The sequence below is a fragment of the Fimicolochytrium jonesii genome, assembly GCF_025526975.1.
Source record: "Fimicolochytrium jonesii strain JEL569 chromosome Unknown EV422scaffold_1, whole genome shotgun sequence".
NCBI classification, from domain to species: Eukaryota; Fungi; Chytridiomycota; class Chytridiomycetes; order Spizellomycetales; family Powellomycetaceae; genus Fimicolochytrium; species Fimicolochytrium jonesii.
Window position 1 is genome coordinate 122,806 of NW_026515668.1, and position 16,041 is coordinate 138,846.

Consider the following 16,041-nt stretch of genomic DNA (forward strand, 5'->3'; position numbering starts at 1 on the left):
CGGCAGGACGCCGTATTGTGAGATGTGATTGAGCGATGTGATTTACGGCGTGGAGCGATGAAGGAAGAATCCTTTGAGAGGGCCATTCCGTAGCGCCCGAAGAGTAACCTCGAGGCGTAGGACGCGGTCCGAGCAGCGCTCGCTCAATAAACCAGATCGGAGGATGAGTTACATCGCTGTCTTTTCCCCGATCGTTTCAGACGGACTTTTCCAGTGGTATTTTTTCAATACGGCGAAAAACGCAACAAGCGCTGCGGTGTTGACAACCACCGTGCCTGGTCCTGCAGTCTTTGTCAAATACGCTCTCGCAAGTTTACATGTCGAAACCCCGGCACATCATTTTCCGCTTCTTTATGCCGTCTTTGAAACCCACGTTGAATAATCCCAAAAATGGTATCTACATGCAACGGACCAGCGACCCTCAGAATAAGCGTCAGAGCGTCATTTTCCTCTTATTCTCTCCTTCCCATAGACCTACAGTGTCGAGTTGTTCGCATCTCAACCAATGAAGGCAGATGAAGGCTGCACGGTACGGGATCTTATACCCCCCGCCAACCCCTTCCCTCTCCAAAATCACCCCAGCGTCCATCGAAGTCCAGTAGTTCACCGCATGACTGCATGAGGCTCTTCAAGTAAGGTACGAAGCTGGCGCGCACGGCGGCGATGTATTGAGCGCGAGAGATGAGCGCACTTGTCGGGGGTTGATAAGAGCTGTTTGCTGGCGCGAGTTTGGATGGTGGTGGCGGAGGATCGTGGTGTAAAGATATACATGTCCCCGAGGTGGAGGTGCATCGAGCCGAGGCGAGATCTCGTGTCTCCACCATCTATCATTAGCCCTTACACCAACCCAAAGCCCTTAGCATTCTCCACAGCCGTAACCAACATCCTCCTCAACTTCTCCCTCCCCTCATACTCCGGCAAAAGCAACCTCCCAAAGCACGTCAAAGCCGTCGGCAACCGATCCGAATCCGGTCCATTCCGCTGTATCACGAACGTCAGATTCCGCAGGCCGTTCAGCGGGACGCGATCGGATGCGGTGACGAAATTCAGGAGGGCTTTTTTTTGGAGGAGGGTTAGGTCGGTGTGGACGACTGACCAGAAGGCGACGATGAGTGGGTGGGTGGGGTGGTACCCGTCGTCGTATTCGGCCCCGGCTTGGAGTTGAGTGAAGTCGAGGGTTGTGGAGGCGGTGCCGCAGATCATGAGTTCGAGTTCGCTGGGGCGGCACATCTGGGGTTATTGCTAGGTGTGAGTTGTGAAATATGAGGGGGTTTGATGAATGCGCCAAGAAAACCCACCTTTAACGCCTCACCCCCACAAACCCTCCAAAATCCCTTCCTAAACGCCGCAAACTGCCTCCTCGTCGAATCGACCACAAAATGGCGGACAAACAAATCCACATACTGTTTCCTATTCTCGTTGGTGACGAGCACGTCCTCGCCGCCGTGGACGAGCGGGAAAGTCTTGACTTGCCCGTAGACTTCGTAGGAGATTTCAAAAGTGCGTACGAACACGTCTGCGACGTCGCCGTCGGTCCAAGTGAGGAGTTGCTCGAGGCCGCGACCGAGGGACTATGAATGAGTCGGGGGAAGTGGTTGAGTAAGTATTGGTGCCGCAACCACAAATCGAAGTGGGTAGTAACTCACCGGCCACCCCTCCTTCAAATCCTCCAAAGTCGGCCCCTCATCCAGCAACCTCTTATACATAACCCTCGGGAACCTCACATCCAACATCACCCCATTATACAGCGCCAGCCCAAGCACCGTGCCCACCAGCTCAAACTCTCGCTCACTCTCCAACGATGCGCCGTTGAGCCAGCACAGCCGCGTCTCGTCGTCGTAGGTGAACATGCCGTAGGAAGGATCGACGAGCTGGTCAATGAGGATCTGGAAGAACTCCTTTTGCACGCCGCCTTGGTCCATGCCTTCTTCGCCGCCGCCGATGAAGCGGATTTTGAGCGGTTTTTTGAGCTCGGTTTTGTGTTTGTCGAGCTGTAAAAACGTGAGGCGGGATTCAGTAAGGCATAAACAACGTTGATTTATGACGACTAGAAGGGACACATCTCACCCACCCACCTGTTCCAGAACATCCTCAACCAACCTCTCCCTCCTCAAATCCAGCAACAAATACGGGCTACTCCGATCCTTCAACGACTGCTCCAGCATCGCCAAACCGGGGGACGCCTGCAAGAACTTCTGCGCATTCAGCACAAGGGACTGATGCACGAACGCATCCTCAAACTCGAGCGACATCTGCGCCATGGCGTCGATGTGCATGATGCGCATCTTGGAGACGGGGTCGAAGAGGAAGGGGTGGTGGAAGTAGCTGAATTCGGGGATGGGGGTCGGGAGGCGGGTGGTGTAGTGGATGTTTTGGGGGGAGGGCGGTTGAGGCTGAGAGGCGTGGCCCTGACGGGAAGGCTCTTGTTTCTTCGAGGTAGTAGTTGTGCGCTTCCATATCCGGTACTCCTCTTTGAAATTGAGCTTCTTTGTCGCAGCGTCGCTGTAGAAGGCCGCGATAGGCAGTAAAGGCTCTGGTTTTGCGGTCTCGTTGGCTGTATAGAGCATTTTCAGCACGTTGATGCAGGATAACAGGCCATCATCGATCTTGGTGCTGGGTTGAAAATTCGTGTCGAGGTACGACAGGAACAGATTGACGATCCGACGCAGGCCATCCGACTCGTAGCGCGACAGCCAACGGGAGAGGGTTCGCTCCATGTTATGTTTCAAACCGCCCAAGACTAGACATAGTCGGCGCAACAGCGGTTCTTGTGATTGCGCGCCGTCGTGCCATAACGGACATTCCAGAATGATCAGAAGCTGGCGGCAATGGTGCGTAGATGCGGAGTTGAGTTTCCTCAGGTTCATTTGCAGTCGTGCAAGTGTGATCTCCAACGCTTCCACAATGGCCATATAGAAAACCTCTCGCGGGAGCAGCTCCGCAATAATCGAGGACGCTTGTCGGAGTGCCGACATGTCGATGCCCGACGGGTGAGTGCGCTCTTCATCTGCAGCGAGAAAGCTGCGATTGAGAGCATCGCTGTCGGAATAGAGGGAGCGAAGTCGGTCAGTCAGCGGTTTGGTGTCGTTGGAGTCGTCGTACGCGGCCACCAGAGACTTCAGCAACGGTAGTGTCATGGCGGTCAAAGCCTGCGGACGGTTGATGATGGCAGGCTCGAGTGGTCCATTTGTACCATGGCTTTCTTCCGCAAATACGGGGTTTGCTCCGAGTTCCTCAGTGTTGGTTGTAAACTTCAACGGCGAGCCTTTTCGCGATTTCGCATCTCGAGTGTTGGCACGCGACAGCTCGGGGGATGACATGGGCGTGCTTTCCGTTGACACCGACGGTGGTTGCATCAGCGATTCTGCAGGAATTGAGAAGTTGTTTAGAACGTATTTCCCCAATGAGCATCATGAAAGGAAGCACCCACCTGTCATTGCTCCCAAACTGGGTAAGTCGGCAGAGGACCTGCTCCGCGCGCCCATCGACACATCATTCACATCGACAACAATCTTGCTCAGCAACCGCAATCCCAGGGCCGATCCATCGTCGTAAGGCACCAAAGTCCGCTTCGTTCCGTATTCCACATCCCTCTCGGTATCCGCATCTGCAACCTCTGGGCGCCGGCCAGCGGCTAGATTCGCCCCATGGTGGACATTATCCAGCTCGCTCGTTGAGCGTGATCGCCGCATCCCTGATGCGTCTCCACCGCTTGGTCGAAACATGCTCGCGAAGGGTCCTGAAGCCAGCAGCGTGGTGAGGAAAGGCTGCGACACTCGCTTTGTATGTGATGGTTCGAGGGAAACACACTTTGCGTATGATGTCGGCTGTGATTGACTCGGCAACTTCCGTGACGCCTCTACCAGTCTGAGCGATTCATCGTCTCCATTCCCAACAACCGACTGCAATGGTGCTCCACGAGCTGCCTCGTCCTCGGGGATCACCGGATTCAGCGGTATCCTTGGGCAGAAGAAGTGACGAGGCCGCGAAGCGAGCTGGACCGCCATAATCGCCGCGGCGTCGTGGTTAAGACGCGGACCCGCTCTGCAAGATCTGCATAACTTATGACTACATGACGAATCTCCACATCCCACCGATAGCTGATAGTAGTACCTGAATGAGGATGTTCGGTAGGAAGTTTGTGAGCTAGGGCACGAAGAGGTAGGAAGTGGCGAAACGGCATGACTACGGTACCCTACCGCCTGACCGCCCGTTCGAAGAGCGCTTTGTGGGAGGTGCTGCCGTCTCCGCCGTCACCCAGTCCACGCGCTGGCGAAGCGTTCGAAGAGTTTATCGGTTGCCCATTGTGGGAAGGGTCGGTTGAAGACGACACACGTTGTTTGGAAGGCGTAGGCAGAGCGGGCCGTGTTGAGAAGTGGAGTTCTTTTTCGAAGTGCTCGACACCATTCACGATGGAAGTCGGCGCAACGGCTGAAGGAACCGCTACGTCCCCGCCAGCACCTGGACGTCCTATCGATGTGGTAGCGGTTGCTGCGGACATGTGTTGTCTCGAGCGAGTTCGAAAAGGCGGAGTGAAAACGCGTTCGCGTTGTCCAGGAGCCCACGACAAACACTGCGACGGACGACATCATTGCCCATGTCCAGCGGGAACTTCGCCGATAGGGAGCAGGATGATCGTTGTTCCCGATTCAAAAATCGGGACCAAAAGAAAAAATCTAACTGCCTGCACCAGGGATTGAACCTGGGATCTTCTGTTTACAAGACAGACGCCTTGCCACTTAGCCATACAGGCGCCGTTTCTTGGCCTAGTTCTCAGCGCAATCCTACCTCTGACTGTGAGGATAAATGCAACGTTTGTCAGTTATTCTCAGTGCAATTCTGAAATGGACATCCTCCTCGTCCATAATAACAGCCTGCCGCGCGAGTTGTTCAACAGCCAATAACATCGCCAGGTTGGTAAGGGAGCATGATCCCCAGGTCGGGAAGGCAGAACAGGCCCCGGGTCCACTCCAAACTTTCCAAAACAGCTTATAGCGGCCCATCCATCAGGAATATCCCGGCGGTCGTGGTTGACGAGCAGTCTCATGGTTCCCCACAAGCACGTTTGTTGCATTGACGCGCGGAGCTTTTGTGTCCAGCCAGAAATGCTTCAGAGCACGAGGTGTGTAGGTGAGCGATGGCTTCCGATAGCCGGTAGTGGTATGTGCGGGCCAGGTGAAACAAGCCGATACCGAGCATCCAATTCACCTTCTGGACGCGATCCCACGCGTTCGAAAGACTCCGTGCACTCACGCGGCACCATGGTGTCCCCACAGTGCCCACACTGCGTCCTCCATGTGCATGAGACCTTTCGTGCCCTCCACGTTTTCGCACGGTGCCTGCCAATGTCGAACATCCTCCCTCCCACTTTGCTCCCTCCTCCTCTCACCCTGCGTGCTCAGCAGCTTCTCCGCGGCCTCCACCACCTCCCCATGCCATTTGGGCCCAACGACGCCAGGAAGGTACATGTAGAGCGGGTGGTCCTCCTGATCGATCCCCAGGGTGGGTTTGTGGGCGAGAAGCGTCAGGCCGGTGGTATGGAAGTTTGTTAAGTTCGCCTTCATTTTCCCCCGCTTGGAGATCCGAATGAGATCTCGGAGGAGCACAGGATGTCCCTTCTTATGGGCAAAGGCTTTTCCAATTTCCTTCTCGAGAGATCTGCATTTCTGGCGAGCAAACTCTACCTCAGGTTCGGTGTCGAACTCCTCATATGTCGGGATGAACGCGGGCCCTGCGGGTTGCAGTGCTCATGTTGAAGGAGTTGTCGCTGTCCACGTCGTTCTCCCCGGCGCTGTCATAAGTCTCTGCCTCAGCTCTGCGCATGCCCGTCCCAGCCCTGCTCCGCACCCCCCCCCCACGGCGAACAGCAGAAGTGGTGCGCCCGCCCCCGATCGTGCGTAGGCTGCCGCGTCCAGCGTGTGAACTGCTACCGCCACCGCTCGCACTGGGTCCCCGGCCTACGCCTCCCCCGCCTCCTCCCCCCCTCCTCCTGGGTTAAAAGCAGCTCCATCGACGTAGGCATGTCCCACTGGTGTCGTTGGTGATGATGTTGGGCTACGTGGAGTTATGTGGTGTTTAACGCTTGTAACGAGTGCGCAAAAGATTAACTCGTCACGTGAGGAAGAAGTTTAATCCTTGCGACGTTCCCGACAGGGGAACATCCTGGGGAACATCGAAAGCATTTTGCAAGGACCACCTGCCCCCGTTTGCCGTTGACATCCATAGTTTAATTCCTCGCAAACCGCAATATCGAAACCATGATCAACATAAGACCAGCTACCGTAAGTTGCTTCGTTGTCTTTTTTGCGAATTCATTGTCCTGACCATGTCGTTTGACGTCCACTCCTCAACCGAGAAACAGGTCGATGATCTCCTCTCGATGCAGAACTGCAACTTGATGAACCTGCCAGAAAACTACCAGATGAAGTACTACATCTACCACGCGCTATCGTGGCCGCAGCTGTCCTATGTCGCGACCGATCCGAAAGGGAGGATTGTGGGCTACGTTTTGGCGAAAATGTATGTTGGCGACGGGATAGTTATGGAGGAGAATGGGAGTCTACGGACTTCATCAGGACGGAGAATGCTTGGAGGGGCGGAGAAGTACTTCGAAACGGACGAGGGGCTGATGTCTGATACGTGATACAGGGAAGAAGACTCGACAGACTCTCCTCACGGGCACATCACGAGTTTGTCAGTCATGCGAAACTGGCGGCGTCTGGGGCTTGCGGAGAAGCTCATGAGTCAAGCACGTAAGTTGAGGAATGTCATACGAGATTCCAATAATACGCGCCAGCATGGCTCATATCGACATGTTTACTTGACCACGCTAGAAAAGGCAATGGCAGAAGCCTTCCAAGCGCACTACGTCTCGTTGCACGTGCGTAAAAGCAACCGCGCCGCGCTGCATCTGTATCGGGATACGCTGAAGTTTGAGGTGCATGACCTCGAGAAGGCTTATTACGCGGATGGAGAGGTATGTAGAGCCTGTGTATCCGGAGGGGTGTAGGTTTATGATGTATCTAACCGTCGTCCCATTGAAAGGACGCATATGCCATGCGCAAGAACTTACGAGAGTCGGAAGCCTCGGCCTTGGCCAACCCAGCGAAATCAAAAGCTGTGAATGGGCAGGGACCCGTTACGGCTTCTACATGAGCGTCCCCCTTTGGATACATTCAGAGGCGAATCTCACCAGGGGGTGATCTACCCCACTCGGAGATGATGGCGTATAACGCCGCATCGCCGCGCCGCCGCACCCGCCTGCTCACGGCTTGCCCACACATACGACCGTCTCCTGTACCGACCAATCCAGTGTAGAGCGCTCACACCTCACCTGCCCCCATCGTGTATTTATTTACAATACAATCACTGCGAAAAGGTGCGCGGAACATGGTGACGTTCTCGAAGCGGGTGTTAAAACAAAAGATGGGCATGAGTGAACATACAGTCGCCTTCAACTCCAGGACAACGAATGTCGTCCAACCCATTCGGCTCGCTGCGTTGGATGCGTTTGTTGAGGGACACCGCTGGATTGAATACGCTTGTAAGGCCGGATGTCCCCCAACCCAGCGACTGAACCCTGTCGTGGACTCCGAGTCGCTCCTATAGTTTGAAGCAGTTTTCACAATAAGGGCAGATCCGGTGCGGTCTTGCAGTAGGGAGCGGGTGCGCTCATATCCCTGCTCAAACTTTTTACCGCTAGTGGCTCCGGGTTGTTCTGGGATGAGCCATCACACGCAATTGAAAATCGCGCATACCATTCCCTTGCGAGATGCAAATCACCTCTCCATATCCGCAATGTCCCCATCCGCCCCCTCAACCCCCTCCATCTCCTCGCCCGCCCCCTCAGCCTCCGGCTCCTCATACGGCAACAGCTCATGCACAACCGCAACCATAGCCTCCTGCTGGTCATCCGAGAACCGGTCTTCGATGCACTCGATAAGCTAAAAGTCCAAGGCGTCAGAAAAAACTCATAGGTGGGAAATAACGAATTTTGATGGGAAGAATAAAACGTACAGCGTTCAACTCAGCCGTAGATTTCGGCCGCACGTTCAGTAGCATCAATTTCTCGGCTTTGGTCAGGTCGTAACTCCGGAGCGCTTGCATGAAGGCTGCGATCTCGGGTTCGGTTTGGCTGGAGGCGGGGGTGCCTTCGAGGTAGGCTATTGTCTGGCGAGGTGAAATTCACGGGTGAGACCAAGAGACGGATAGAAATGGGCACAGCGATACATACCTCCTTCTCGACAGACCGTAAATCATCCAGCGGATCCTCCTGCGCAAACCCAAACCGTGCTGGCACGCTCGGTGGGACCTGGTCTTGTTGAACCTCCTTGAGGAATTGGAGGACTTCTGCATTGCTCACTGGAACAGAGAGTGTCAGGAGAAGTTGGTGGGTCAGCGGAAAGACTGGGGGGACAACACTAACAGTGAGCGGAGCGCAGTTCTATAACTTCCATTGATCGTTAAGTGTTTGGACTGTGCGAGTTCGGGGCGGGAGGAGGTGTCCTGGGACTAAGAGACCATAGTCTCACAGTTCACGGGGACGGGAACCCGCTGTGGACGTTGGAAATATGATGAGATCCCTAACCCTAACCCTAACCCAATCCCCCCAGCATCCCATCATCACGTCCTCCAACAAACGCATCCAGCGCAGTGAGCTTCCTCCAACCCAGCGAGCGTCCTCCAACCACCGCATCTAACCCTAACCTTAGCCCTAACCCTAGCCCTTAACCCTAACCCACGCACACCTAGTTTCAATACGTATGAGAAAAGAGGCAAAGGCGTGTGGTGCATGGTTTTCTGTCTGTTTCAAACAAATAAACGCGAGAACATGATGATAATCTGCGGTATAATATCCGTGGGCGTGGAGAGTCTTTTCTGGAGGCGGCGGCCCCAGTTGACGCCGTGGACTGATTTACATACTGCAAAGGCTCTTGTTGTGGGGTCATCAAACTGGTACATTGACTCCATAGAAGCGACAAGCATCAAAGATGGCGGACTACTACGACGACTTTGCGACCTACGTCATGGAGGCCTCAGGCCCCTTCGCTACCCTGATCGTCGACCTCAAGTTCCAACTCACAAAGCTTCAGTTTGCCGCCGCACCTTACATCCGCCCCGTCTTCGAACTGGCACAATCCGCCGAGGAGAGCCTGCCGACTTTCGCTAAAGTGCCGATTGCGGCTATTGCTGCTATTGCTATCGTCTTGCACGTTGCGAACTACAATGCTACTGCTCACCTTGAATACCGCAAGCGTTATTTCGAGAAGGTGAGGGACTGGCGTTGGAGGTGTGAACTGGAGGAGCGGTGATCTGCAGTGGGCCGGCTCTAGGTGGATAGGGTGGACAAAGAAGGGAAATGGAACACATCATATGGGCTAAACACGGCAGACCATTGACGACGCTGATTCCTCGAGGCGTTGGCGAAAACTTGAGAAGACGTACGATCTCACTTCCAATCGAACATTCTTCATTTGTTTCCTTTCGTAGATCTTTGGGAGAGGTGCTGCCATCTACATATATGCCGTCTACTTGATCCTTTCCGCGCTGGTCAGAGATCACTATGTCATGCAGGCTGTGGAGAGTGATGTGAACTCGGTATGTACGACGCGCAACGGCTTGCATCATCTACCACCGCTACTGACGCATGTTTGCTCATATGCGCAGCTCGTCCTCTTTCCCCACAATCTCGCATCCACCATCAGCAAGTTCCTCATCTTCTTTGGCGTGTTCTTGAACTTGTGGACTTTGAAAGCCCTCGGAGTCAAAGGGATGTACAACGGCGACAGCTTCGGCCACTACTTGCCAAAGCGAGTAGAGGATGGTCCCTACCTTCTCTTCGACCATCCGCAATATGTCGGCACCACCCTTGCATTGCTCGGCTATGCTGTCAAGTTTCAATCTATGGTTGGATATGGTAAATATGCGAGCAGTGGTAACCGAGTTCGGCATCGGGAGAATGAAGACGCTGACGTGCTTCATCCTTTCAGCTCTTACAGCGTTGCTTTACGGCGTCTTCATGGTGTCAGCGTACAAGATTGAAGATCCTCATATGCGCAGGATTTTCGCCGAGAAGGACAAGAAGGAAGCTCTCGCCGCGGCTGTCAATTCTACCACGGGAGTTGGAAGTTCTGACACCCCAAGCGGAAGGAGCTCCACTACCAACCAAAATGCCACCGGCAAGAAAGGCAGCAAGAAGGGCAGGCGGATCGACTGAGTTGTGAGAATCTGCTTCTTCCGCCGGGAGCAATCATGCCTCTAGTATCATTATGTGTAACTTACAGTAGACGATCACAGCCCTTTGTACTGCCCTAGCATAATTCGTAGAACGTTCAATTTCGAAATTCCGGCGCTTCGTTCGCGAAATCGACATTACCTTCCGTCGGTTTTCGCATGGACCTTTTTGCACAATTTCCCCATCTCACAGGCTGGTTTCGTTTTGCAAGTAACATCCTTAAAATCTATTATATTTTCATCGCAGGGGAGTTCCAGAGAAGGGGGTGTGCAGTTTGGAACACAAGAGACGAGTATGGCCGATGTTACCCCGTTGTTGCAAAGGTTCCGAAGAGCACCAGCGATGAAGTTCTTCCTTGGTATGGTCAACCTCAGGCCAGTCACAACCGCGACGGTTCACTTTATGTCGGAGGATACATCAATTCACCTTTCTCATGGGCAATACATTCCAAGACCGGGGTATGCTGCATACCTTGCATTCCGAGACTTCCCCAACAAACCTTACCACAAGCTTGGGGGATAAATGCAACGTTTGTGAGTGCCGTCCCCTTTCTCAGTGCAATTCTGAAATGGACCTCCTCCTCGTCCATAGACTCTAGAGGACTATACGTTCCTTGTCTAGAGCGCATTGCGTGGGTGACTGGGGGCCGGCCAGCCGCGACTACGAACCTACAGTACAAAATGCCGTCGATTTCGACGCGCCCGTCGTAACGTCCTGCTGTAATACTGTTACGTTCCTCGTCCAGAGAAGCACAACCCCTCCATCACGACATAAGACACACTGCTGCATCCGTTCCCGTTCTCAGGGGCCAGCCAGCCGGTCCCTCGTCTCTCTCTCTCTCTCCCTCTCTCCCTCTCTCTACCCATCCAACTCAGCGGCTGCTGCCCCGTGTCTCAATCTCTCGGCCCTACATGTCAGGTCTGGAAAACACGTCCCAAGTATGGTCGTCCGATGGCGACAGCTTGGGCTTGACAGACACAGGCTCCAGCACAGCCGTTGAAGGCTTGCCACCCGACGAGGAACTGTTTACGCCAGGAGACACCCTTGTGCCAACGGAAAGTATCAACAGCAGTCTTCTCGTCACACCCGCAGCAGAACTTGCACAATCACCACTCCCCAACCCGTTCGCGGAACTTGAAAGTCCATCAGTGAAGCCAGAAGGAACAACAGACAGCGCTCAGCTCACAGTGGAAGATACTCTGAAAAGCCTGCCACCCCGCAGAAACTCGCCTCTTGAGGAGTTTCTGAGTCTCAAACCGACCGAAGGTCCCCACATTGACGCGGGTGAAGATGGCCGAACAACTGAAACACAGGCCGTAGCGAATGACGTTGAAGCCCCCGACGTAGAAGAAGAGGACGAGCACGCCCTTGCGCCTATCTTGGCGCACATAGATGCTGCCTTGGAGGCGGTGGCTCTACCGCATGAGCCGGAAATTGTTACCGAGGTTGAGTGGGGTGCGTTTGGGGATGGTGCAGGAGCGAGGGTGGACGCATCAGGGGAGAGTGAGCAGATCGGAGGGCTGGTGGGTGCGCAAACGAAGGCAGACACGGGGGAGACGAGTCTGCTGGATGACGACGTCCGGAATGCTGATGCCAATGCCGATGTGCAGACGGCACCATTGCTGGACTCGGCCGGACCCCCGCTCGATTTCAGCTTGGTAGACGACACTGCCCACAAACCACCGGACGATCCGGACTCCACTATCATCCAAGCAGATCCAGCGTCACAGTCGCAAGTCCTCGATTTCAGCCTGCTGGACGACACCGCCCACAAACCACCCGACGAATCAAATTTCACGACCCCAATATCACAGCCTCAAACCGACAACGCATTCGATGCTCCCTCCCCAGACCCACAACCAAAAGATGAACCTCCAGCATCATCTCCCTCCCAACAATCCCCACCACCCTCGCAATCCGCCTTCACAGCCTTCCTTCCCCCACCACCCGCGCCCTCATCCACTCTCACATCCTCCCAAACTTCCCTCCTAGGCTCCACCCCCTTCCTCCCGCCCCCGCCAGCAGCCGGACCCCTCTCCACGGGTTTCAACGACGACGACGACGGGTTTGGGTCAGACGATGGGTTTGGTGATTTTGGCGAGTTTGGGAGGGGGCATCATCATGCGGCCCCTCCTGTGGTTGCAGCGCCGGTGTTGAGCGCCCCGCCACCGACAGCTGCGGATGGCGAGGATGATTTTGGCGATTTTGATGATTTTGCTCAGCCGAGTGGGGGTGGGGTTGTCGCTGCACCCGATGTACGGCCGACACCAACGACGGCCGCACAGAATAGGGATGCGGGGATAGGCAATGTGTTTGATGTCCCGCCGGATCCTCAAGCTGAGGAGCGGATTGCTCGGTTACTCGTAAGTCCCACTCCCATCAAACACCTTTCATTGCCCCGCCGTTGACTCACGCTCATTGTGAATGACAGGACGCCCACCTCCCCCACGCCGCATTATCCATTCAAACCCTCGTAGACGATTTCAACGCCAAGCTAGCCAAACTCTTCCCCGCGAGCGCGTTACCGGAAAGCAGCGAGGCTGGTGCCGTGGTCTCCTTTTTGGCCACTGACGAGTCGGCGGCTGATGATGGTGCTGGTGCAACAGCGGGGGAGGGGAAGCCGAAGACGGTTGTGCCGAATGCGGGGTTTGCTGGGGAGGAATGGTAAGGGTGAAAATGGAACAACTTGCATTTCTCTGGTCGCCCGATCAAATAAATCAATGCAGGAACTGACACCTCCCTTGTCCTTCGGCAGGTACAAAACCTACCAAAAACTCGCCTCCGAAACCTGCTACAACGACAACATCGGCAAACAGTTCCGCTGGCGTAAGAGCCATATCCGCCACGCGTTCCTGCAAGGGTTGGATATCCATGTCAACCTAGACGATGTACGTTCCACACATCGCCCCCTCATCTTAACCCCTCTACGTCTCATCTATCTCACTCCCTCTCCTCAAAACAGACACCTCGCACGACAGCCCCACCCCTCCTGCACGAAACATCCTCCTCCTCCTCCGCCTTCTTCTCCAACTTCCCTCAACAAGGCAGCACACCCACATCAGCCTTCCCACCTGCCTCGGCGCTAACAACCCCCGCGTTGTCCCGCCAGCCGTCGGATGTGGGCAGTGCTGCGGAGTTTTCTGTGGCGAAGGGCAAGGGGAGGGAACAGGAGTTGAGTGAGGCGAAGAGGTTGTGTGATTTGACTGAGGGTTCGTTTTCACCTCTCTCCCTCCGTGCTTTCTCCCGTCCCTTGTGTCCACCCCCAAACTAAACCCACCCACACCCCTCTAATGGAATCATAGACGACCTCCGCAACAAATCCCTCACGGAGCTCTCCCAACTCATCGCGCAACTGACAACGTACCACCGCAAACTGCAAGATCAGGCGAACTACTGGCTCGACTCGAAGGAGCAGCTGGTGATGGACGCCGAGATGCATAATAAGATGATCGCCAGTTTGGTGCAGTATGCGCAAATGCAGCAGGTTGCGCCCAAGGGTAAGGGTTTTGGGAGGTGACCTGACAGCTTTTTACAGTCAATTTACACCGTCGTTTCCCGTCATTTACGTTCCATTAACTTTTCCGTCTAATTTTACCTACTACCACCAACCACAGCGGGATCGCGAAGCACATCGCCAGGCAAGAAAGGGCGGCGCTGAGGCACTAATCAAGGACGACGACGACGCAGGGTGGGATGCAGAGATGGACTGCAATCGGAAAGTGCATGGGACTTGAGAATACACCCTACACCCCACGTGTTCCCTCGTTCGCGGGACACTATTGCATGGCTTCATTGGTTATCTCCATATCATTTTTTTTGGGATGTTCACCAATAGAGAATAGGGACGGTGATGTTTCTGGCTGGTTAAATTACGCCCGTTTTTCACTTCACCGTGGGGTATGAAGTGTATGCGGCTTCAGGGGGCTGTATCCTAGATCGGCCTCAAAGGGGGTCATGCCGGTTGACTGGTTTCGTGCGTCATTGTATGCGAATTCGAGGCGGAAAGGTAACGAGACCAGTTGCGTCCTGAGAGGTCGGGGATGCAGGCCAGCATCTGTTTGATCGTCCCGATCGCGCGCTCTGTCTGGCCGTCGGTTTGCTGGTGCCCGGTGGTTGCTATGGCGGTGCGGAAGCCGAGGTAATCGGAGACGTTGAGCCAGAACTCGGATGTGAACCGGGGGTCTCGATCGGTTACCAAGGTTTTCGGGATACCATGAAGACGGATGATGTTGTCGACGAAGAGCTGGACGGTTTGCGAAGCAGTGATGTCGCGGCGGCATGGCGCAATGTGGACGCGCTTCGACAGTCTGTCGACTACGACCATCACGGCGTCGTTCCCATTCGCGTCTCTGGGCATGTATGCGAAGTCCAGCGTGAGGTCAGTCCAGTGCGCGGTAGGTATCGGAAGGGGTTGGGTCATTCCGGGTTTCTACCGTCGGGTTTTCGCGCGAAGACAGGAGTCGCATGTGCTGGTGTAGCGCTTGACATCACGTTCGAGATGCTTCCAGTAGAACTGACCCCGGACGCGCTCGTAGGTGTTGTACCATCCGGGGTGGCCGGCCGCCTCCGCCGAGTGTGAATCGTGAAGGAGTTGTGGGGTGTCAGGGATGTAAAGCCGGTTGTCGTAGAAAAGCAGGCCGTCGGCGTAGCGGTGTCGTCGGATGTGAACCGTTTGTGACTGTGGCGCTCGGTCCAGGGCCTGGATGATTTCGATCGCATAAGGGTCGCTCTTGAGCTCGGCGCGGACGATGTCTTCGAGGTCATTGGTGCTGGCAAGGACCGCGTTCACGTATACAACGCCGCGGCACTTGTGGCACCGTGGGGCGTAGTCGGGGCGTCGGGAGAGGAGGTCGGCGATGGTGTTGTGTTGGCCGTTCACATAACCGATGGTGTTCTGGTGTTCTTGGAGGAGTTCGACCCATGTGGCTTGGCACCTGGATAGGTGTGGTTGGGTGCGGAGCCATGTCAACGACTTGTGGTCCGTGAGAGCCGTGAACTCGCGCCCGCGGACGTAGGGGGAAAAGCTCTTGATGGCCTCTACGAGGGCTAGGAGTTCTCGTTCGTGTACGCTGTACTTGGTCTGATACGAGACCAGTTTCCGGGACCAGAATGCCACGGGGCGTAGTGTGGGTAGAACGTTTTCCCATGTCGCATTCTTGGGTATGCGGGGGCTCCCCGGCGGGGGTTGAAGTAGGCAAGCGCCCATCGCGTAGCCCGAGGCGTCGATGGTGATGAATAGCTGGGCATTGGGGTCATACCACTGGAGTGTGGGTGCGGTGGTAACGGCCTCGCGCAGCGTATCCCACGCCTTTTGTTCAGCGTCGCCCCAGGTGAAGGTCCGGTTGTTGGCCAGCAGGTTGGAGAGGGGGAGCGCGATCTCGGCGTAGGGGTGTATGGATCCGGACAGGTAATTGGTGAAGCCAAGGAAGGAGCGGATCTCGGCGCGGTCGGTGGGTTGCGGCCATTCGACCACTGTCGCGATCTTCTCTGGATCGAGCTTCAATCCGTCATTGGATACGACGAAGCCACAGAAAAGGACCGAGGCCTTGTAGAAAGCGCATTTGCGGAGGTTGATGTGGAGGCCGTGTGCCCGGAGGCGCCGAAGGACTTCTTTTAGGATGCGTCGGTGCGTCTCGAGATCTGAAGCGTAGATGAGAAGGTCATCCATGTAGACGATCAAGCCTTGGTCAAGCATGTCGGCGAAGATGTGGTTCATGAGCTTGTTCCACGTCGCCGGCGCTGAGGTGAGGCCAAATGGCATCATCTTCCACTGGAAGTGCCCAAATCGCGTGGGGAAGGCTGTTTTG

At 55.2% G+C, this 16,041-nt stretch overlaps 5 protein-coding genes and 1 non-coding gene across 6 annotated transcripts; 3 read left to right on the forward strand and 3 right to left on the reverse strand.

Moving 5' to 3' along the window:
• Window positions 1-673: 673 nt before the first annotated feature.
• Window positions 674-3,412, reverse strand: EV422DRAFT_1875 (uncharacterized protein). Its single transcript, XM_053065180.1, has 4 exons — window positions 2,076-3,412; window positions 1,647-1,991; window positions 1,299-1,571; window positions 674-1,230 (listed from the first exon to the last, which is right to left on the reverse strand). Exons 1-4 carry the CDS (start codon window positions 3,354-3,356, stop codon window positions 838-840), a joined length of 2,292 nt encoding a protein of 763 aa, XP_052929816.1. The 5' UTR covers window positions 3,357-3,412; the 3' UTR covers window positions 674-837.
• A 1,269-nt stretch (window positions 3,413-4,681) lies between these two features.
• On the reverse strand, window positions 4,682-4,753 carry EV422DRAFT_t8. The gene has a single exon. It is a non-coding gene; the product is annotated as a tRNA-Thr (tRNA).
• A 1,235-nt stretch (window positions 4,754-5,988) lies between these two features.
• EV422DRAFT_510697 (N-terminal acetyltransferase ARD1) lies at window positions 5,989-7,389 on the forward strand. The gene is made up of 5 exons (XM_053068950.1): window positions 5,989-6,281; window positions 6,362-6,519; window positions 6,649-6,752; window positions 6,834-6,976; window positions 7,045-7,389. Exons 1-5 carry the CDS (start codon window positions 6,258-6,260, stop codon window positions 7,153-7,155), a joined length of 540 nt encoding a protein of 179 aa, XP_052929817.1. The 5' UTR covers window positions 5,989-6,257; the 3' UTR covers window positions 7,156-7,389.
• Window positions 7,390-7,778: 389 nt separating this feature from the next.
• EV422DRAFT_616036 (RNA polymerase Rpb4-domain-containing protein) lies at window positions 7,779-8,584 on the reverse strand (the record flags this gene model as incomplete). The annotated part of the gene is made up of 4 exons (XM_053073954.1): window positions 8,426-8,584; window positions 8,234-8,361; window positions 8,017-8,169; window positions 7,779-7,943 (listed from the first exon to the last, which is right to left on the reverse strand). The coding sequence occupies exons 1-4, from the start codon at window positions 8,454-8,456 to the stop codon at window positions 7,779-7,781; spliced, it is 477 nt and encodes a 158-aa protein (XP_052929818.1). The 5' UTR covers window positions 8,457-8,584.
• A 406-nt stretch (window positions 8,585-8,990) lies between these two features.
• EV422DRAFT_502355 (phospholipid methyltransferase-domain-containing protein) lies at window positions 8,991-10,216 on the forward strand (the record flags this gene model as incomplete). The annotated part of the gene is made up of 4 exons (XM_053068259.1): window positions 8,991-9,269; window positions 9,490-9,597; window positions 9,667-9,916; window positions 9,990-10,216. The coding sequence occupies 4 exons, from the start codon at window positions 8,991-8,993 to the stop codon at window positions 10,214-10,216; spliced, it is 864 nt and encodes a 287-aa protein (XP_052929819.1).
• A 727-nt stretch (window positions 10,217-10,943) lies between these two features.
• EV422DRAFT_2049 (uncharacterized protein) lies at window positions 10,944-14,278 on the forward strand. The gene is made up of 6 exons (XM_053065332.1): window positions 10,944-12,597; window positions 12,666-12,898; window positions 12,990-13,122; window positions 13,197-13,443; window positions 13,537-13,731; window positions 13,849-14,278. The coding sequence occupies exons 1-6, from the start codon at window positions 11,146-11,148 to the stop codon at window positions 13,890-13,892; spliced, it is 2,304 nt and encodes a 767-aa protein (XP_052929820.1). The 5' UTR covers window positions 10,944-11,145; the 3' UTR covers window positions 13,893-14,278.
• Window positions 14,279-16,041: the final 1,763 nt, after the last annotated feature.